Source organism: Hibiscus syriacus, unplaced genomic scaffold (assembly GCF_006381635.1).
Source record: "Hibiscus syriacus cultivar Baekdansim isolate YM2019G1 unplaced genomic scaffold, ASM638163v2 tig00000916_pilon, whole genome shotgun sequence".
Lineage (NCBI taxonomy): Eukaryota > Viridiplantae > Streptophyta > Magnoliopsida > Malvales > Malvaceae > Hibiscus > Hibiscus syriacus.
The window spans coordinates 1,545,898-1,568,888 of NW_024061833.1; the positions used below are offsets into that span (position 1 = coordinate 1,545,898).

The 22,991-nt window shown below is 34.8% G+C and overlaps 1 protein-coding gene across 2 annotated transcripts; it reads left to right on the plus strand.

The window, feature by feature from the left end:
• The first annotated feature begins 6,061 nt into the window (after positions 1-6,061).
• Positions 6,062-7,303, plus strand: LOC120116528 (probable membrane-associated kinase regulator 5). 2 transcript variants are annotated; one of them, XM_039137003.1, is made up of 4 exons: positions 6,067-6,752; positions 6,783-6,939; positions 7,034-7,105; positions 7,188-7,298. In XM_039137003.1, the coding sequence occupies exons 1-4, from the start codon at positions 6,195-6,197 to the stop codon at positions 7,253-7,255; spliced, it is 855 nt and encodes a 284-aa protein (XP_038992934.1). In that variant the 5' UTR covers positions 6,067-6,194; the 3' UTR covers positions 7,256-7,298. The 2 variants fall into 2 exon arrangements, with proteins under 2 accessions (XP_038992929.1, XP_038992934.1); XM_039136998.1 differs by having other exon boundaries at positions 6,062-6,939; positions 7,188-7,303.
• Positions 7,304-22,991: the final 15,688 nt, after the last annotated feature.

Genomic DNA, 22,991 nt, shown 5'->3' on the forward strand with positions numbered 1-22,991 from the left:
ATTTTGTTGAGCTTTCTTCCGTTCTTGATCACTCCACTTCTTTGCCTTCTTTGTAGAAGAAGAATATCCTTTCTCGATCATCATCCAAGCTTCCATATCAAATGCTTGGATAAATATCATCATAAGCTTCTTCCAACGATGATAATTTGATCCATTGAAGTGTGAAGGCACATCAATTGGTCTGGATTCTTCCATGGAGAATGAACCAGAAGTGGACACCATCTTTATCGATTTAACTCTTCCCAGATCTACTCAAGAGGTGGTTAAACCTTCAAATGAGTCAAGATCTGGTACTAATTGTTGAGTTAATCGATCGATAGAATTGGCCAAGAGGGGGTGAATTGGCAATAAAAATTTTGGTGGAAGCTTTTGCAGAAAATTGAAAATATTTGCACAGCGATTTAGAGTGGTTTGACTTTCTCAACCAAAGTCTATGTCCACTACCTTAACTATCCACACTAAGGATTTTCCAACAAATTCACTAATTTGTTCTTTCTTTTGAGGACAAAGAGTAACCTTACAACTCCCTCAAGAATTATACCTCAAATTCATGAGCACACTCTTTTTCAAAGAGAAATACACAAATTTAAAAAACTTACAAGGAAAACCTCACAAGGTAGATTGTTTGCACAATTCTAGAACAAAAAAAGAACACTCAAGGATAAATACAATAGAGCACAAATGGTGTTCTTGAAAGCACAATGAATATTGAATGAAAAATAGGCTTGAAGTGCTCAAACAATGAGTTTGATTCTCTCTCAATTCTTATTAATTGTTGTTGATCAATGGCTTCTAAGCTTGTTTAAATACTCCTTCAATTGATTCTGAATGTTGGGGATGATTAGTGGAGTCAATGGAGCAGTTTAAGTGTGAAAACAATTAATAAAACATCTTGGAGCGTGGGGGGAATCGGTTCCCTACCATAGGGAATCAGTTCCTGCAGTGTAAAATTCAAATATTTCGACCGTTAAACAGGGGGAATCGGTACCCCCTGGGGGGAATCGGTTCCCTCCGAGTAATATGTTATTTCTTAGAGCCAAACCATTCAGGGGGAATCGGTTCCCTCTGAACAATCTGGAATTTTGGCTTATTTTTTGTTCGAAATACTTTTTGAAAATTGTTTCAAAAATGGTTTAAGTATAAAACACAATTTTACAATTTAGTAAGGATTAAGATAAACTTTGAAAGACTTAGAGTAATATTTTGATATTCGAATAATTATATCGAATATACTTAGAAAGTCATTTGTAAAATCTTAAAATTCATTTAACTAAATTTGTTATATCGAAACATCAAAATGTTTTCAACATTATCTACCAAAGACCTTCGAGTTCGATTACACTCAGCTCAAAGGCACAACATTTGCAGCATAGCTCAAGGCGAGAAGGTTTATTTGTCATCAAATATCTTCGAGTTCGATTCCATTCAGCTTGATGACATATCAATCACATTACTTTCCGATGGCAGTCGATGTTTTTAAGTCAAGAAGAAGATCTGGGTTAGCCGTGCCTTAGTGGCAAGAAACTGTTTTCCGATAGCATAGTTTAAGTTGAAAAAAGCTATCTGTCAATGAAGACCTTTCGAGTTTGATTTCATTCAGCTCAAGGACCTGTCAACCACAGGGTGGAGTCAATGAACTATTTTCCAGTCGAACTTTTTAACCAAGGTCTTTAAATCGAGAAGAAGACCGAGGTTGACTATAATTTGGCAAAAATAAGCTATATTCCGGTTTCAAATTTCGAATTACAACATCAATTTCATATCATCTCAAGATGGACTCGACTTTGCAACGGAGGAGTCATCCGCAACTCAATTCAACAAGGAGTTATTCTTTCAGAATCAATTTTTTCAACTCCACCGAACGAAAATTTGTGTCTTTTATCTTTGTCCTATTTTTCGTTCCACGAAAAAAAAGACAAAGAGGGGCAACTGTAAACACTCATTTTCTTCCTAATTTGTCTTGTTTTTTTATTTATTTTATTATAGGTATATATATATAGTAATATAGTATAATTTTTGAAAATGTTTTTGAAAAATATAATATATAGTTTTCAAAAAACGGTTTTCAAAAATATATATATTATATAGTTTTTCAAAACATTTTTGAAAACTTATATATAATATATAGGTTTTAAAACATTTTGAAAATTATATAATATATAGTTTTGAAATCATTTTGAAAATATAATATATAATTTTTAAAAATATTTTGACAATTTTATATAATATATAGTTTTAAAAAAACATTTTTGAAAACTTATATAATATTTTTAAAATCATTTTTGAAAACTATAATATATAGTTTTGAAAACTTTTTTAAATATAATATATAGTTTAAATTTTTTTTGAAATATATATACATTATATAGTCTATATTATATTATTATTAGTATTTATTATTATTATTTTTATATTATTTATTTACTTTCCATTTTTTTATTTATTTTGTTCAGGGTCCAACAAGGTCCAAAGGGGGCAACCCAAGTTACGGTTCGGGTCCAGAAGTGGGCCTGAACCAGTCCAAGACCATTAGAGTTTGTGAAACCCTAACATAAACAGTAAACAGGTCAACGCCGCCGCAAGGGAGCAAACCAACGGCCAGCGCATTTTCTGGCCACACCAACGGGACTGAACCATCCCGAGGCGATCGGTGTAACATGCACGAAGATCTCGGTCAACCAACAACTATGATCCTGAGATCGTCGGGACCCAAACGGCCAAAACCGAGCTATAAAAGCCTCGATAAAGCCAACAGTAGGGGGCCTGAGGGAATAACACGGTAAACCAAACGATGAACACCAACACTGACTACAAGGAGACCAACAACAAAGAACATTTAACCCATCACAGAAACAAAACAAAACAACACAGCAAAAGGAAAGTCATTCGGAAAACCCGAAGCCATCGAACAAAAGAAAAAATACAAAAAATTCTTTGTAGATCTACGGACTTGGGGACGTTTCTAGGCAAAACAAACTGTGGATTCATAACGAGGATGAAAAGGCGCATCGGATAGTACCATTATCTCCCTTTTTCGGTGTCGACGAACAACGGGCGACCGCAGGCCAGTGGCATCCGAAACGGCGAAGCCCCCACCGGAGTTGGGCTCCGGTTAAAGCTTAGGAGAGAATACTCTCCATCTCTCTCACACGCCATCTCTCTTGATTTGTATAAATGAGTCAAATGAGCAAATTAAGCCTATTTTTCGGCTTATGTACAACAATTGAAACGACGCCGTTTTTCTCAGGGACTGTTTACGTACTTTTGGCGTGTGGTCAAATCGCAACACGGGTCCCTCATCCCTTGTAATGTTATTTTCTAACCACGGCTTGAACTATTAATTTCTTTTATTTTGAGAATCAATGTTTCAATCCTTTTATTTTAGTCTGACTCTTATTTGCTTTGTTATTTTTATTAGAGTTTGACTTTGGATATTATATTTGCTAGTATTTCATTTTAGTCACAGCCTCGTTTAGGTTTAATTATTATTTAGTCCCCATTATTTTATTATTATTATTTTATTTTGCTATAGTTTTTTAAAACTTTTTATTTCATTTTTTCTTGTTTTTCTATTTTAACAATTTTTTATTTTTCAATTATTTTTTCTCTTCATATTGTTTTTTATTTTATTTCACGTTTATTTATTTATTATTATTATTATTACTTTCTTTTTTATTTTATTTATTTTTTAATCTTATTTCCCTTAAATTTATTTTATATTTTTTTTACTTTTGTTTTTTTGTTTTATTTATTTAATATTTTTATTCATTTTTTTATTTGATTTTTATTTGATTATTATTTTTTCTCCCTCTTTTGATTTATTGTTTTAGTTAGTATTTTTTATGCTTTTATTTACTTATTTTTTTTATCTAACCTTTTCTACTTTTCTTTTAGAAGAATTCCAACCAATCAAATGTAAGCAATTCGAATAGAATTTTTAAATTTTAATTTAATTTCTTAATTTTCGCAATTAAAGACAACTGACAAATTAATTGATACCGAAAGGGTGGTTAAAGGGTGCTAATCATTCCTTGACCGTAACCGACTCCCGAACTCGACACATTTCTAGTAAGACGCATATCAGGTAAGATGGTGTCCGATCCACCTAAATATTTTTTAAAGCAATCGGTGGTGACTCTAACTCATTTCATTCACGTCGAAGTCCAACTTCGGGCCCAATCGAAAAACGATCGCGGCATATATATATATATATATATATATATATATTACTAATCAAAACAAGCTAGAACAAAAGATGATGTATTAGGATGGATAAAAGATGATGGATTAGGATGGATTTTTATCCACTTGAATTCCATCAAAGTATAACATCTTTCCATCTGTCAATTTTCTAGGATAAAAACTCACATTAAACGCGAACCAACACAAATATATAGTATACACATATATTTATTTAGGGTTAGAATAACTTACATAATGTAAAAATCTTTAGTTTTACATATATTTAGGGTCGTCAAATGAGAGAAAATAGATGACTGAGATTGACTCCTTATTTTTTTCCTGTGAATATTTTCTCATTTCCTATTGTTAATTACAACTATCAATTTTCACTCATTCAACGATCCTAAATCTTTGTAAAACTAAAAGAGTTTTACATTGTATAACAGAATCTTATCCTATTTATTCATATTCATTTTTATATGTTAAATAATATTTGTATTGCTATAAATAAATATCGTATAAAATTATATTAATATATATGGTGTTATTTTTTTAAGAAAGTATGAATTTTCAGGATAAAATATTGATGAAAGTATAAAGTAATAAAAAATATGAATTTTTAGGATAAAATATTGATGGAAGTATAAAGTAATCGATGTTAAGAAGAAAAAATTAACAGTATCGTTTGAGTTTTCTATCCTTTATTCGAGTGAACGAATGCGGAAACATTTGATGTTGTCAATGTTAAGATTATACCGATTAGAGTAAATTTACTAATAAAATAATAAATTTTACCGCGACAAAATAAATCTATTTAAGTTAATATGATTTAATCATTATTATTTATTGTTAATGTTTATGTTTTACAATAATAATATTTATTATTATTATTATTATTTTTACCGTTACATCACATGCGTATATACAATAGTAATATAATAATAATTTGATTTAAATCAATTTCAAAAATAAATCTACGTGAAACACGTAATAATCTACGTAAAATTTAAAAGGCAGACGTAAGCAATGAAATAGCAAGGTAAAACATTTAATTTTATAAAACCAAATAGACTTTTAAATTTGTCGAAATTATTTATTTATTAATAAGCTTTTATAAAAGCTTAGACCGAGGAAAACAACAAAAAGATAAGAATGGTAGTGACGAAGACAAATATGGATAGATCAAAGAGGACAAACGAGAATAATCATCTTTTTAAAATTTTAAATTATCATATATTTTAAAATTTTTATATATAATTTTTATTAAAATATATTTTTGTGTTTAAAATTTTATAATTTTTTCCTATTTAAAATTTTAATTTTACCGAGAAAGTTTCTGAAAGGCAAGTGAAAAAGGCTGCACTTCTCCTGCAAAAATATGAACTCGTATTATCTGCAAATCTATTGTAACTTCCATCTTTTTTACAGAGTAAATTTGCATCATTTGCAAAAGATTTTGTCTTTCATCACTCTCTCGCAACAACAAGCTCCTTCACGTGATCTGCCTGTTAGTCTCTCACGCAAACTAAAACCATTCCTCTGCAAAATTTGCAGTTGAACGGTATAAAAGTAACATTTGGTATCTAATATTTTGGTAAAATTTACAAACAGGTGTCTATACATTTAAAATATTTAATGTACTAATTTAACCATTAAATTTATTGATTTTTTGGTTTAGACATTTTAAAAGTGTGAGGATCAAATATGATATATCCCAATTAAAACCAACCATTATTCTTTAAAAATAATCATCACCGGTGAAAAGCAAATGCTGCAAAGCTAAATTATGTAGAATTTATCCCTTTCTTGTCCGAATCTCTTTGTAAAAGTGATTATCAAAAGCTTACCTCACTCCCCTGAAACACCATTTTCAATTTACCGTCATCAAAGGAAGTGCAAAGAGTCCTTTCTTAAGAGCTTTTTAAACTGCTAAAAATCCCCCCCCCCCAAAGAAGAAAAACCCTGAACATTCACACTCATTTTCTCTTTAGATTCTTTCTCTGTTTTCTTCCATGGAAGCTCTGAATTTTCTGAGGTTTTGGAAACATGGTCACGGTGTTCGTAAACTGAACCTAACCCAAACTTGTAATGGAAACGGCGGCGCCACCACCGCCGCCGCCGCTGCTAATGAGTTCGATGAAGACGACGACGCTTTCATCGACTTGGAGTTTCCTTTGCGTGACTCTGAAGATAAAGGGAATGCTAAGAATGCTGAAGCTCGTTGTTTGTCTCCCAATGATCATTTGTCGAAAAGGAAGATTTTGCCGATCGAGCCAGTCTCCAAGCCTCAATCGCCCGTCGCTCTTTTGAAATCGGCCCAGAAATTTCGAGTCTTTCATCCCAAGAAGACGAAAGCAGAGACACCGAAGCACGAAAAGCAAGGTGGCGGCAACCATTTCACTAGAGAAAACAGTTTGCGGAGAACAGACGGCGAAATCGACGATTCCTCGAAGAGATTGTCCAAGGACCTGGTGCACAAATACTTGAACGTTATCAAGCCCTTGTACACAAAAATCTCCAAGGTAGGAATCTCCGGTGACTCTTCAATGTTATCTCCGGCGGATTCTCCGGTGACGGTGTATTCCACGAAGGAAAAAAAGGGGAATACTAGAGGGGTCTATAAACATCTGGGAAAGAGCAAATCGTCGTCAGCTGCAGCATCGCAGATTAACAGGAGAGATGATTCGTTGCTTCTACAACATGATGGGATCCAAAGCGCCATTTTGCATTGCAAGAGATCTTTCAATTCATCAAGAGGTGTTAATTACTTAACTATATAGTTAATTTTAAACTTTGGGTTTGATTTAAAATTCGATTCTTAGCTTCTTTTATCTTCTGGGTTTGGCGGCAGAATCTTCATGGTTGTCGAGATGCGCAAGCGATTCTTCTTCACAAGAGAAATTAAGCAATGCTTCTTCAACAGGTATACACATGGTTTCACACTGCAAAACCCTTTTGAAAAAAACCAAGTTTTAAGCGCTAATCGATCATCGTTTTTTTCTCAGATTTTTCCCTGTTTTCACGAGCTACAAGCAATTCCGCGAGAACATCCAGCGAAGAACATAGACTGTGATCTTCAATATGATAATGATGTAAAACTCTTAGAAAGTGTAGTGTTGTTTTTTTATTGTTAGCTGTGATTAGCGGTTATTATGAAGAAATTGAAAGTTTGATCTTAAATTTCTGCAGTTGAAAGCATATATTATGTTTGATTTGAAAGGTGAGATGTTCACGTCAAAGATGTGATAATGATTTCAGACAGTTTCTTCCATTTTCCAAATCTGGTAGTTCCGAGTGGGAATTTGCTTCTTCAATCCTTCAAATGGCTCCAACAGTAATAGACTATTCCCAGATTTGCAACATTTAATATGTGAATGAAATTCAAATCTTAATTCAATTGGATATCACAATTGAGTGCAATTGCTTTCACTACCGGGCACTTAATGCAATGCATTCAATGTATTATCTTCTTTGTCATCAATTACACCGTCGGGTCCAGTGGTCGTGCAAAGGTTGTGTTTTTTCCTTGTTGTCGTCGGGTTAAAATCGTGATTTGAGATTCATTGATGGTTGTTTGTTAGGTGGCTGGCCGTTGGGTGGACGAGTAGTCGAGGTTAGGTCTGGTCAATGGCTACGGCGATGACAAAGGGCGGCGGTTGGTGTAGGTATAGGGATTAAAATTAAGATTTTTAAAGTTTTTTTTAAGATTTAAGAAAAAATTGAGTTTTTTTTTATAAATTATATTTTCTATTTTTATTTTAAATATTTTTTAAAATTATCATAACATTACATGTGTCACTTAACAAAATATTTAAAACTACCTCTTATAATAACCGGAATTAGAGAAATCTAATAAACTCCGTTTCATCCGAAAGAAGAAAAAAGCAGAGTGAAGCGAAGACAGATGCTCTCTGGGCCACCCTTGTGGCTTGTGGCAGTGTAGCCAAGCCAAGCCATCTCTATTACAAGGGCGGAGGGTAAAGTTTGAATATCCAGTCAATCTGCCTACCTGTTGGGGCAGCTCGGCTGGCCATACAGTACACGACATACCATAACTCTGATTTAAATAAATATTCTTCGTACCATTTGAAGTTGAAGTATCCATTCCTCTATCCACTGTATCTATACATAATCCATGGTCATATCCACAGATTCTACACCCTTGTTGGTATGGTTATATACTTATATGCCATCATGCTCATGGTGGTGCCTCATCTCATCATCCATTGTTTCCCACAATTTGTTTGTCTGAATTCCGAATTAATCCACAATTTGAGTCGTACATTTTCATCTTAAATTCAAAATCCAATCTCATATTTCGTAAAAATTAATTTAACTCAAATTTAAAATAAATAACTTCATAAGATTGAATAATATTAAAATTTATAGAATTCAAATTATATTATAATCCGGACAGAGCAATCACCCCCTTTGAAATTTGAACAAGGGCAGGGGCGCCCATGTACAATGATAAAGAATCAGATTTGATAGGCATTTGTCAAGCTCCACCTCATATAGGGGGTCACATACATAAAGAGAACCGGACAATATTGTTCACTTCTCCCAGATTTGTTCTGTATCTATTGCTCGCACATCATGTTTCTTTGTTTTATTCTCCGACCAACATTTAAAAAGAAAAAAAAAAGTTTTCAATATTAAAAAGTGAACAGAGAGAGGCACTGGATTTCCCACTTTAGCTTTTACTCACACTTCTTCAATGGATTTTCCTTCTTGGATATTCCAAAAATAATGACGTCATTTTTAAGAAAACTAGTAAGTGTTAATATTGGAATCTATTATTATTATTTTTTAATAATATAAAGTGATTACGAGATAATATTTGCTCAAAATATTTTTAATATATTGATAACTGTAGACACATAATTTCGTCTCCACACTTTTATAATATTTACATATTATATATACATATATATATTAGTATTAATTTTATTTATTGTTTGCATATTGCAGGACCAAAATCAGATTACAAGACCAATCTGCTGGCCCAACAGTGGACCAAGCCCAGCAACAGTGACCCATAACCCATTGCAAATTAGGGTCTGTTTGGAAACCCTAGATACACACCTCGTTCCAGCGCCACTCCACACCAACCGTCGGATCAAGGGAAGATCCAAGGGCCCAGATTAACCCTAGTTGTTACTGCCCTATCTCATCCAGCGCCGCTTGGTCAGCTGCACGCCGCTTTTCACGGCCGTTCCTCGTACATTCAACAAACATAAAGGACGTGTGTTAGTAGGATTCCATCACCAACAAATAAGGCAGTGTTTTAGTCTATATAGGACTCAAGGATGTAATCTAAAAATAGGTTTTTTCAGTATAAATAGATGTAATCGAATTCATTATGAGGGGGGGATACTACGAATTTGGCAAGAAAGTCACACACAATATTGAGAGAAATATCAAGCAATTTCGAAGCCTTTTGTAACAATTTCGAAAAGGAAATAAGAGGAAGGTAGCATCTTTTACCTCTGTTCGCTAGTCTCTCACTGTTGCATGTTGAGTGTTGCTTGAGATTTGACTTCAAAACCAAAAAAAAAAAAACGTTTTGGCCGATGAACGAAGTGAGGCCTTTATTTTCGAAACCTATTTCCCAGATTTGCATTTTTTTAAGACGGTTTTCGAAGATCTACTGGGATTTTTGGGCTGTGGGAAGAGAATGGCTTTTTAAAGAAGCGTGTTTCAGGGTAGACCATCGCCGATGAGCGGCGGCGAGGCGGTGGCCACCATTCTCAGGCGGCTCACGGCCTCTGTTCTTGGAAGCTCAAGAACATTACAGAGAAACTGGGAAAGAGGATGGCTCTGGCTTTTGAAATGGATTGAATGAAGGGTTTAGTTTTTTTTAGCATATATACCCGAGTGTTTCAAATAAAATAGGGTAAACTACCCTTTTGGTCCCTCGTATCTTTTAAAGAGTTATTTTCCCCCCAAATTGAAATTAACCCTTAATATTGCTTTGAATTTTGACCCCTAGCTTATAGTTCTTTCAATTTAATCCTTTTTCTGGATTTTAATTTTAATTATCTTTTTATATTACATTATAATATTTATATATATTTTATATATTATTATTAGTTTTTTATTTCACTCTCGTATATATGTATTATTAGTATATTATTATTTTACTTATATGCTATATTATGTATGTATATATATATATATATATATATATATGTGTGTGTATATATTTTGTATTTTATCTTATTATTCCTTTACTTTTTATTATTATATTTATTTTCATTATTTAGTTTTTCTAGTATTATTATATATTTTTTTCTCTCTCTCATATTTAGCTATTATATATATATATGGTATCAATATTATTATATGTTTTTATTAATTTTATTAATTTTACTTTATACGCTATTATTTTACATTTTTTTTATATATACATATGTACATTGTATTTCATTCTTATTATTTTACATCTATATAGATTATTTTATTTCACTTTTATTATGCTTTCTTTATTTATTTATTCTTTCCTTTTTTCGTTTTATTGTGTCTTATTTTCTTATTTCTTTATTCTTTCATTTTTTACCTTATCATATGTTGGCATACTTGTCTTCGTTCTTATTTCCTTCATGTTCTATATCTCCATGTCGATTATGTTACTTTTGGTGTATCATTTATTGTTATTTTGTTCTTCATTTCGTTTTCTTTATTTTTTTAATTTATTTTCATCACCTTTTCTAATACACATTTTGACCCTTAAAGGGTTCGCTTTCAAATCAATCAATTTTAAGTAGTCGAGATCGCTATTTTACCTCTTAATTTAAATTTACATTTTTCTTAACTAAAGACAACTGGAAATTACATAGTATCGAAAGGATAGTTCAAGGGTGCTAACCCTTCCTTGACTATAACCGACTCCCGAATCCGACACATCTTTGGTAAGACGCAGATCAGGTAAATTACAAGGTATCCGGTCAACCCATTTATTTTTAAATAAATGATCGGTGGCGACTCTAACCCAAATATTTCAAGTCGAAGCCCAATTCCGGGCCCAACGGAAAGACGGTTGCGACAGTTTGGCGACTCTGCTGGGGAAATAGGCAAGTGAGTCAGGCTAAGGTAATTTCCAGTTGTCTTTTTAATGAAAAGGGTAAGTTTAAATTTTAAGGTAATATTTCGATCCTTATTACTTATTTTTTATTATATTTTTTTTGAGTAAATAGTTGGACTGACCGTTTTCTAATGATTTAAGCTTTCCAAACATTTTTCTAAGGCTCTAAACCCGAGCTCCGAACCCGTTTTAAGTGGGGGTGAAAGCGACGCCTTCGTGTGAATTTATTCACCGTATGGGCCTAGCAAGTAGCCTTCAGGATTCATATACCTTATGCCTTCGTGTGAATTTATTCTCCGTATGGGCATAAGGGAATGTGTCCTCTCGAGTTTAACTTAGTCCACACAAGCCTATGATGGGTTTCGGACTAAGGGTCTAGTCGGTCCAAGGGGGCGCCAGCAAGGAGAACTCGAGTACCGTTTTTAGAACCTAAACCTGGAGACTTTGAATAAATAGAGCCTACCCCAAAACCACATTCCAAAACCTAGGACGTTTCTTTCCTAACCTTTTTTTTTGTGTCCTTATGTTTTTTCCTTTACCATTTATTTTTTTTATTTTTTTTATTTATTTCTATTCTACTAACCTTTTTGCCTTTGTGTTTGTTTTTAGCATTTGCATCATAACAAGGGGCCATTGATCCCTAAAAAGGTATTTATTAAAACTCAAATAATCTGAATTCATGGACAAAGGTGTTGTAATACAAGAGATTGAAAACGCTGAGGCACGACTATGGTCCGAGAAGACTCAAAGTGAAAAGGGAGACAATCTTCAAGGAAGCTATGTGTCAGAGTTGGTTCACTACACCCCTATCAGCCTAAAATAGAACAATGTACAAGAACTTTGAGATATCTGGGACAGATGGAAGAATGATCGGAGACAGAAGTTCAGCCAACGGTACGGTGACATTGCACTCTTGCTTCATGTTAAGACTGATGAGCCCTTAATCAGAGCCATGGTTCAATTCTGGAACCCGGGATATAGTTGCTTCACTTTTAACCAAGAGGACATAGTGCCCACCATCGAAGAATACACTACACTACTGCATTGTGAAAGCATCAAGCTTGAGCGAGCCTACATTAAACACATCAAAAGCCAGCCCTTCAAGAATGCACTGGCCAAAGTTGCAGGAGTAGATGAGAAATGGGTAATCGATCGGACTCAGTGTAGAGGCAGTGGAGAAGGAATTGAATGGATCCACATAAAGCAACTAATGAAAAACCACCCTGATGAGTGGAAGACTATAGACCTTTTTGCACTGGGTCTGTACGGTTTGATCATCTTTCCGAAAGCTTTGGGGTGTATTGACGCTGCCGTGGTGGAACTATTTGAGCAACTTTCTAAACGAGTTAACCCAGCACCAGCCATCTTGGCTGAGACCTTTCGATCTCTCAACCATTGCCGAAGAACTGGCAGAGGAAGATTCACCGGGTGCATTCAGTTCCTTCAGGTCTGGATTCACAGCCACTTCTGGAAGACTAACGGGGTTGCCTACCGCCGTTTCAGCACCACCTATTCACCTCTAGGTGAATTTATCACCTTAAAATGGCATGAAGGCGCCTTGAAGGAAAAGTGGATGAAGGTCTTTACGCTTCTTCAGGACCGGGATATTGTCTGGAGAGCCCCTGGCTATTTCTCAGTGACGTTCTTTTCTGATGTGGTGACTCTGACACTGTGACCTTACTTGGACTTTGGGGAGCAGTCGGGTATGCTCCGTTATTAGCACTTAGACAGTATAGAGCACGCCAGTTTGTCCCAGCAACATGCGGGTTGGCTAGGTCAGAGTTTGAGTATCACGGCGACAGCTATAAGAAGATGATCAAAGAAGCAGCCGATTCGTGGAGAAAAGTATTCCGGATGGATGTTGTAGCTTCCAGAAGCATGCTCACTCCGGATTATGTGGAGTGGCGAAGATTGAGAAAGAATGACAACATCCCTGTGCCAGACTGTGATGACACCCGAACCATGGAAGAACATCTCAGGCATGTCCCTTCTGAACTCGAGATAGCCAAGACCGAGTTTGAAGCAGTGAATAGTGAGCTGAAGCAAATGATAAAGGAACTGGAAGTCGAGCGCTATCAGTGGAAGCTAGATGCTGACTCTCAGAAAGACCGGGCAAACAAACTGGAAAGAGAACAGAAAAGAGTCTGTTTTGAGTTCAAAGACTTGAGAAAGGGGTATCAAAATAAGGTCAAGGATAACGCCAAATTGAAGGTAACCTCTGAATACTGGAAAGACGAAGCTCATAGCCTGAAAAGGAAGTTTGAGGGGCCTGATGAGAAAGCTTGGAAGGAACAGATGAAGATTGCCCAAAGACGCTTGGCAGATAGTCAATATCAGAACCAGCGCTTGAGAGTTCGGGTAGCTGACTTAGAAAAACAGCAGGAGAAAGATGGCAAGACAATAGCTGAGTTAGAAGCTATTGTAGATGGATTCAAGAGGCAAGCAAACGAGCTTCAGATGGTGCCCTTCGAGGGAGGATTACAATGGCGTTTCCGTTGGGAACAAGCACAGCGAAGGGTGAGGGCCCGAGACGCAACCATCCGAGATTTCCTGGACCAAGTGCAAAAAGCAGCCCGTCATCTTCACGGCCTAGCAAGGGAAGCTGGTGTGGTTCGACAAGGCATTCAACCAGTGACAGATGAAGGCAGAAGACTTGTCAACCTACTGGAAGCTGTTCGGGGTCTAGAGGATTTAGTCCGAATGTACCTTTAATTTGTTTTTATGTCTCTTAAAAGATAAGACATTTTTGTCTGAACAAGGGTTTATTTATAATAATGAACACTTTTCTGGATCAATGCCTCCAATTGCATACATCATGCATTGCATTTCTTGCATTTTATATTTCATGTTTGTTTATTTTATATTTTCCATGCTTTTACCTTCGTATTAACTAAACAGAACATGTCTCAGACACCGAGCTTACCACCGCAAGCATCAGATACACATCACCCGCACAATACTAGAGCAAAAAAGAGATAAATGGAAGCCAGAATGGAGAAGATCGAAGAGAACATGGCAAGACTTCAAAAGGAATTAGAAGATAAGATGGTTCAGAACAGTGAAAGTACTCTGGAGTCCATAAAGAAAAATCAGGAGTCCTTGGTCGACCAAATCGTAGCCAAGTTGTCAGGTCTACAACAAGCTAGTGCATCAGGGGGCATTTCTTCCGAGGGGGTGGCCATACCACCAACCCCGCAAGTGGTTATCTCACCCGGAATATTACCCGGGGACGCATCTGCTACTAAAGGGAAAGCAGCACTACCCGGGGACTCATTCGTTACCAAAGCGAAAGTTGCACCTGCCGTGAAGATACAAACTTCTACGATCATCCCTGACGATCATCCGGATGATTATCATGTCCCAGACTTTGATGAGGAAGATAAAGCCAAAAAGATGGAAGAAAAGATAAAAATATTAGAAGATCAAATAAAGATGGTCCAGGGAGACCATGATTATTATGGAGTGGACGCAATGGAGCTGAGCCTAGTTCCAGACTTGGTGCTTCCACCAAAGTTTAAAGTTCCTGAGTTTGAGAAGTTCGACGGGAACAGCTGCCCTTCAGCCCATATCACTATGTTCTGTCGAAAGATGACAGGATATGGCGGGAATGACCAACTCCTGATCCATTGCTTTCAGGAGAGCCTGTCCGGTTCAGCTATTCGGTGGTACAACCAGCTTAGCCGGACTCATATCAAGACGTGGAAAGACTTAGCCAAGTCTTTCTTGGAGCAGTATAAGCATATCAACGATATGAGACCAGACCGGGTCATGTTACAAAGCCTAGAGAAGAAACACAATGAGAGTTTCCGACTGTACGCACAGAGATGGAGGGATTTATCTATGCAAGTTCATCCACCCTTGGATGAAAAGGAAACTAGAAAGCTATTTGTACAGACCCTGAAGGCACCTTACTTCGGGCATTTGGTAGCAATCACGTCGGGGAGTTTTTTAGATTTAGTCATGGCCGGTGAAATGATCGAGTTGGCCATTAAACAAGGAAAGATTGAGGGAGGAGACTCTAGTAAAAAACCTCCCGTGAAAAACAAAGAGCGAGAGATCAACAATGTAAACACCTATAACGTCAGCAAGGGGGTTACGATCTCAAGCTCAAATTCCACAGCAGCTGTGCCATCCGGTACTTCTAGACAGAATCAGAGAGAACCAAGAAGGGAAAGGGAAAGGGAGCAGTTCGAACCCATTCCCATGACATATAAAGAATTATACCAACAGCTCTTCGACACTCATGCAGTGTCGCCTTATCCTATGAATCCAATAAGTCCCCCTTACCCGAAATGGTATGACGAGAGCGCTCACTGCGAATACCATGGCGGTGTGCAGGGGCATTCGATTGAAAGTTGCCTCGCATTCAAGAGACTTGTGCAACGAATGCAGAATAAGAATTGGATCACTTTCAACTCCGGAGCACCAAACGTCGCCCAGAATCCATTGCCCAATCATCAGGAGACAGGAATCAATGTCATTACTATTGAAGGGGGCAGGAGAGTTAAATCAAGTGTTTCAGAAATTAAATCTCCTTTGGCTTGGGTATGGAGCCAAATGGTAAAGGCAGGATTTCTTGCACCATATCCAGATACGACAGAAAATGAAGATGGTAACCATTGTTGTTACCACAACAAAGAAGGGCATAGAGTGCAAGATTGCCCAGAGTTCATATCGTTAGTCCAGCTCATGATAGACCAGAAAGAGCTGGAGTTTTATGAAGAAATTCAAGAGTCCTTGGAAGCAGATGTTTGTGCCACTGGAGAATCATCAGACAGAATATTTGGTAGGGGTAGTCCTCTGATAATTACCCCTAAGGCAAGCATGACAGTAACAACACCAGCCAAGGTGGTAATCTCAGCACCGCGGCCTTTTCAATATAAGGACAATCGGTAAGTGCCATGGAAGTACGAATGTCAGGTGAGTACTTCCGGAGGATGTAATAGCAAAATGGGGCAAAGACCACTTGAGCCATTCAAAGAAGATGTACTAGTTGTCAATGAACCTATAAAGGAGGAAGAAGCTAAAGAGTTCCTCAAGATCTTGAAGCATAACGTGTAACACCCCCAACTCGTATCCGACCCGGATACGAGTCCGAAGTGTCACATTGACTTTTCAAACCTTGACTCTTAAGAAAAATCCCGGGAAATTTAAAACTTTATTTAAAACAAAATACAGACTTTATCAGAGTGCTCGTACTTAATGACTTATTACATGCCAACCCTTTATACATAACCAAATACATACTTTGTCAAATATTTCTGATCTGAACTTTTAGTAAGGAAACTGACCTGTCTTGCTCCGCATCACTCTTTACTCTTCTCAAAACCTACGTGTGAAACAATCACATGCTAAGTCGAGGACTTAGTGAGGCATAACAACTTATAATGCACTTTAAAACATATATCGATACATGCATGTTCTGTTCTATCATGTTATAGCAATTCCATGCATTTTTCATATCGTATAAAATCATATCAGATTAATTGCAGTAAATACATACATACACATAATTCATCATTAACAGTTTATCATATAATCACATACTTTTTCAATCAAACACTATACACACACAACATCATATCATTTCTATAGCATTTATCATACCACTAACTTATATTTGTTCATATCTCTGGATTAGCCCATGTACGTATGTGAGAACTATCGATATGTGAGTCTATAGAGGTTGTGCACTAATGCTGTCACCACAGCTCGTATAATTGCACCGAAGTGCCGCGTAGAATTGCACCGTAGTGCCATATAATAATGTCCATAAGGACCACATAGAATTCCTTAAGAATCATATACATATGCTAGGGATCAAGTATGTGTCTTTCAAGACTTCACACATGTTCCACAGAATATATATATATATCCCGAAGGACCGCGTAGAATTGCACCGTAGTGCCATATAATGATGTCCATAAGGACCACATAGAATTCCTTAAGAATCATATACATATGCTAGGGATCATATATGTGTCTCACCAGACTTCACACATGTTCCAAAGAATATATATATATCCCGAAGGACCGCGTAGACCCTCGACTCTTGGCATGCCAACTATACCCCTAGCTCTTATGACACATAACATGGGCGTTATCATTTATTTCATTTCAATATTCACATAAACGTGTAATTAACTTTCACATATCACGTATCACATAGCTTATTTTCATATTATCACATAGTCACGTAGTTCACTTACACGTAGATCATTTCCATATAATTCACATGTCACATATGTCATGTTTTCATATAATTTCTATCATTTCTCACCCAATCACCTTTATTCATGTAAACATACTTATCATATCTTGTTCACATAAGATCATATACTTCATATAATATATTGAAATACCTAGAACACTTTCACGTAGCTTATAGTCATAGGTCTTATCTCATAACATATACTTGTTTTTACATATATATTTCATATCATTTCTTATACCATCACATAATTCATTTAACATACATAACATATCATGTAACATTATAATAGAAATACCTATAAGTCATATCACTTAGAGCACATATACTTATAGTCACATTTCTTATAACTTAATCTTATACCTTCTCTTAGACATATATATATATATATTCACATGTTCAGGTAATCCACCATTTCATCACATAATTATGTATTCATGTAACTCATTTCATTTCATATCTACCTATATATATATATATTCTCAAGATTTATCCTAATATAAATCATATAGCACTCTTATAATTCATATTCATATTCATCTATGTCAGACTTATAAACACATCTCACTTCTATTATTTCTTTATGTATATAATCTAATCTGTTTACTTAATTCAATTTCATATAACTCTTATAATCTCCTCATATAGCTTCATAAATTTCTATCATACAACCCCTGTGTTATAGTTTTATTTAAACATATGAATCTTTCCCATCTAGCTTATCTTATATGTTCATCTTATCATTTATGTTCAAATCTCCTAGTTAGTGTACTATTCTCACTTCATCATATATATCAATATTATCCAGCTTATTTCACTTATCATATAATAATAATTATATTTTACTATGATCACATAGTTTATATCTCATATAATTCATAACCTTTCTTATGTAATCACTTATACTTTCTCACCTAACACATAAAAGAACAGATCAATCCATATAATCAAGCATACATACATGCATATTCAATTCATGCCTTTAATCATGCATTCATGTGTAACACTTCAGGAAATAGACTCATCGCAAGTCTTATTCCCATCGCACATCATATACTATTGAATATGCACTCACCTGGGCCTCGTTGTTTGAATCAATCCTAATCCTTAGTTTGTTCCGGAACAAGCTTTCATTCTATATCTACATAATAATACATTAATACTTATCAGTATATTGATTGATATATTCGAAACTATCACTCCTTAGTCTCAAAGAAAAGCCAATTTGATCTTTTAATGAAGGTATGCATTGATGCACTACACCATGCATCGATGCATAAATCCTATTTGATGTTTGTATTTAATGGGGATGCATCGATGCACTCCTTATGCATCGATGCATAAATCATATTCGATGTTTTCTATTTAAATTCATGCATCGATGCACTGCATGTGCATCGATGCACCTTAAACAATTTCTGGTATTTATCATCGATGCATCGGTGCACAATGAATGTGCATCGATGCACATTGCCCAGAACTGACGTTTTAGCACGTAAATCATCAACTCTTCCCTTAATTCTTCTATTTTAAGCCCCTATTTTGACATTAAACTCAATTACCATTACTTGAACCAACTTATATCCATGTAAATCATCTTTAACCTCAAAATCCTATCTTCTTTATGAGATTCAAGAATCATACCAAATTTTCTATATGTTCTAAATCCAATTCTATCACTCCAAATCTCTTAATTTAACCATTGACAAGTCAAATTTATCCTTAGAATTTCAAAAACCTTTCTATATCAAAAGTTCATTTCTAATATTTTAATAGAAATTCCTTTCTCATTCTCTCTTCTTGATGTTTTAAGCTTATATAAGATTTCCTTAAGCTTATATAATACTCCAAGAATCAAAATCAACTTATAAATCCAAGAATTAAACAGCTTAAATTAAACTCACCTTTAAATGAGGCTTACGGGGAGAAGAAGAAGCTGGAGAAGAAGACTCTGGATAATTATCTCATATCCCACGTGTTTTATAACCCTTAAAAGAAAGATAAAAAAAATCTTTCTGGTCAAATGACCAATTTACCCTTTATTTCCTTTAATAATTACTGAATAACCTTCATCATATTTCCAAGAAGTCATTGAACTATTCAATTATCCTACTTTAGTCACCAAATTCTGAAATTTTACAATTTGGTCACTAACCCGGTAATGCAGATGTTACAAATCTCCCCTCCTTTTTAAAAAAATTCGTCCTCGAATTTTCACTGAACATATCAATAAGAACATATCTTCTAATGTTCTCATACTACCTCTTTCACTTAATCTCTCATTCCTTTATTTCTTCAGTTGCCTTTTTCCTTTATACATTCATGTACTGACACTTATCATATAAACAGTAACTAGTAACTTTAATCCATTTATGGCTTCTCTCTCCTTCCTTTATGCATTTTCCTTTGACTATTTCTGAAATTTCATATAAGGTCACTAATCACATAGACGGTAACATCAATTTTCATCACTTAACATCATAAATTCATCTTTAAATACTTTATAATAACCAAATTCATTTTCCATCATCATTTAACCAAGAATACGACCTTAAATCTTCTTAAATATGATTCAACCTACACTTTAAAGAATCTTTTTCACATCACCTTGCACACTTGTCTTATTTCTATATCAAAATTGTCATATGTACTTCCATACTTATCGTATCTGATCTTTTAAATCAATCCTTTTCATTTCTTTATCATTTCTTATACTTGTATTTTCCTTCCTGAAGGTTCCATGTAAATACTTATCTCTATTTCTACATCATAGCTATCTGCTCAGAATATACAACCATATTCAAATTCACATCCTAATCAATTAATTCCACTTTATCTTTCCTCCAATCTTATAACTCTAGCACCTTTACTCTGACAGCTAGTCAATAACATATGTTCAATCTAGGGTACAAACCCTAATCAACCAAACACATACATCCTTTTAAATAGAAATTATCTTAAAATTCGCTTACTCAACTTATCAATTTCACCTCTATTCTCATATATCCTGAAATTTCTTTTGCTCAAACTCAACATTCTGACTTCATGTGTCTTATAATCTGATCATCGATATACACATTCTCAAACTCTTCTTATCAATCCTCAGCTTTACTTAAATATACAAATTCTTACTTCCTTTTCCTTTACTATACCACATTACTATGATCCAAATATGCAACTATATCCAGATCCATTGCAGATCTGGTTATCATATCGTGACAATATCTTATAATCTTATAATTCCAGTACATTTTTATCACATACTCTAGTTAGCCAATGCTAACTCTTTCCATCTTAACTGCAAACCCTTATCATAAACATACTCTTGTTTATGCGCAATACTATCACTTCATTTCTAACTCATAAGCTCTGACTTTATACATCTTATACACTTGTCACTGATGCACTTATCCTTGAGTTCTTCTATACGTACTCATCACGTCATTAGATCTTTTTAACATTCTTATGGTGACACATGTTCACCATATTCTATCTTATCCACATAATAGCAAAACTACTCTATATCGTTTTTTTTCCCGATTCCAAACGATGAAAACTTTCTATCATTATTCAGATATGATTTTAGCTTTCTGAAATCAACTTTTGATCTTACTAGGCATTTCCTGAGGTGTCCGCTCTTCATCCTGCCTAGCCAGGGCAGGTGAATAGCTATCACAATCAGGAATATCACCTTTTACTTACTTCAAAATTATCACGATCGGATTTCTACTGTATTAAATTATTCTTATTCTATTAGCAAGACAACATATTCCTTACACTATCAGATCAGAAATTTTTCAATCTATGTTGGCATGTACACCTTTTATGACACTTTGGACTTCGGTTTATGCCGAGAATCGGCTAAACCATAGCTCTGATACCATTAAATGTAATACCCCCAACCCGTATCCGACCCGGATACGAGTCCGAAGTGTCACATTGACTTTTCAAACCTTGACTCTTAAGAAAAATCCCGGGAAATTTAAAACTTTATTTAAAACAAAATACAGACTTTATCAGAGTACTCGTACTTAATGACTTATTACATGCCAACCCTTTATACATAACCAAATACATACTTTGTCAAATATTTCTGATCTGATCTTTTAGTAAGGAAACTGACATGTCTTGCTCCGCATCACTCTTTACTCTTCTCGAAACCTACGTGTGAAACAATCACACGCTAAGTCGAAGACTTAGTGAGGCATAACAACTTATAATGCACTTTAAAACATATATCGATACATGCATGTTCTGTTCTATCATGTTATAGCAATTCCATGCATTTTTCATATCGTATAAAATCATATCAGATTAATTGCAGTAAATACATACATACACATAATTCATCATTAACAGTTTATCATATAATCACATACTTTTTCAATCAAACACTATACACACACAACATCATATCATTTCTATAGCATTTATCATACCACTAACTTATATTTGTTCATATCTCTGGATTAGCCCATGTACGTATGTGAGAACTATCGATATGTGAGTCTATAGAGGTTGTGCACTAATACTGTCACCACAGCTCGTATAATTGCACCGAAGTGCCACCTAGAATTGCACCGTAGTGCCATATAATAATGTCCATAAGGACCACATAGAATTCCTTAAGAATCATATACATATGCTAGGGATCAAGTATGTGTCTTTCAAGACTTCACACATGTTCCACAGAATATATATATATCCCGAAGGACCGCGTAGAATTGCACCGTAGTGCCATATAATGATGTCCATAAGGACCACATAGAATTCCTTAAGAATCATATACATATGCTAGGGATCATATATGTGTCTCACCAGACTTCACACATGTTCCAAAGAATATATATATATCCCGAAGGACCGCGTAGACCCTCGACTCTTGGCATGCCAACTATACCCCTAGCTCTCATGACACATAACATGGGCGTTATCATTTATTTCATTTCAATATTCACATAAACGTGTAATTAACTTTAACATATCACGTATCACATAGCTTATTTTCATATTATCACATAGTCACGTAGTTCACTTACACGTAGATCATTTCCATATAATTCACATGTCACATATGTCATGTTTTCATATAATTTCTATCATTTCTCACCCAATCACCTTTATTAATGTAAACATACTTATCATATCTTGTTCACATAAGATCATATACTTCATATAATATATCGAAACACCTAGAACACTTTCACGTAGCTTATAGTCATAGGTCTTGTCTCATAACATATACTTGTTTTCACATATATATTTCATATCATTTCTTATACCATCACATAATTCATTTAACATACATAACATATCATGTAACATTATAATAGAAATACCTATAAGTCATATCACTTAGAGCACATATACTTATAGTCACATTTCTTATAACTTAATCTTATACCTTCTCTTAGACATATATATATATATATATATATATATATATATATATCACATGTTCAGGTAATCCACCATTTCATCACATAATTATGTATTCATATAACTCATTTCATT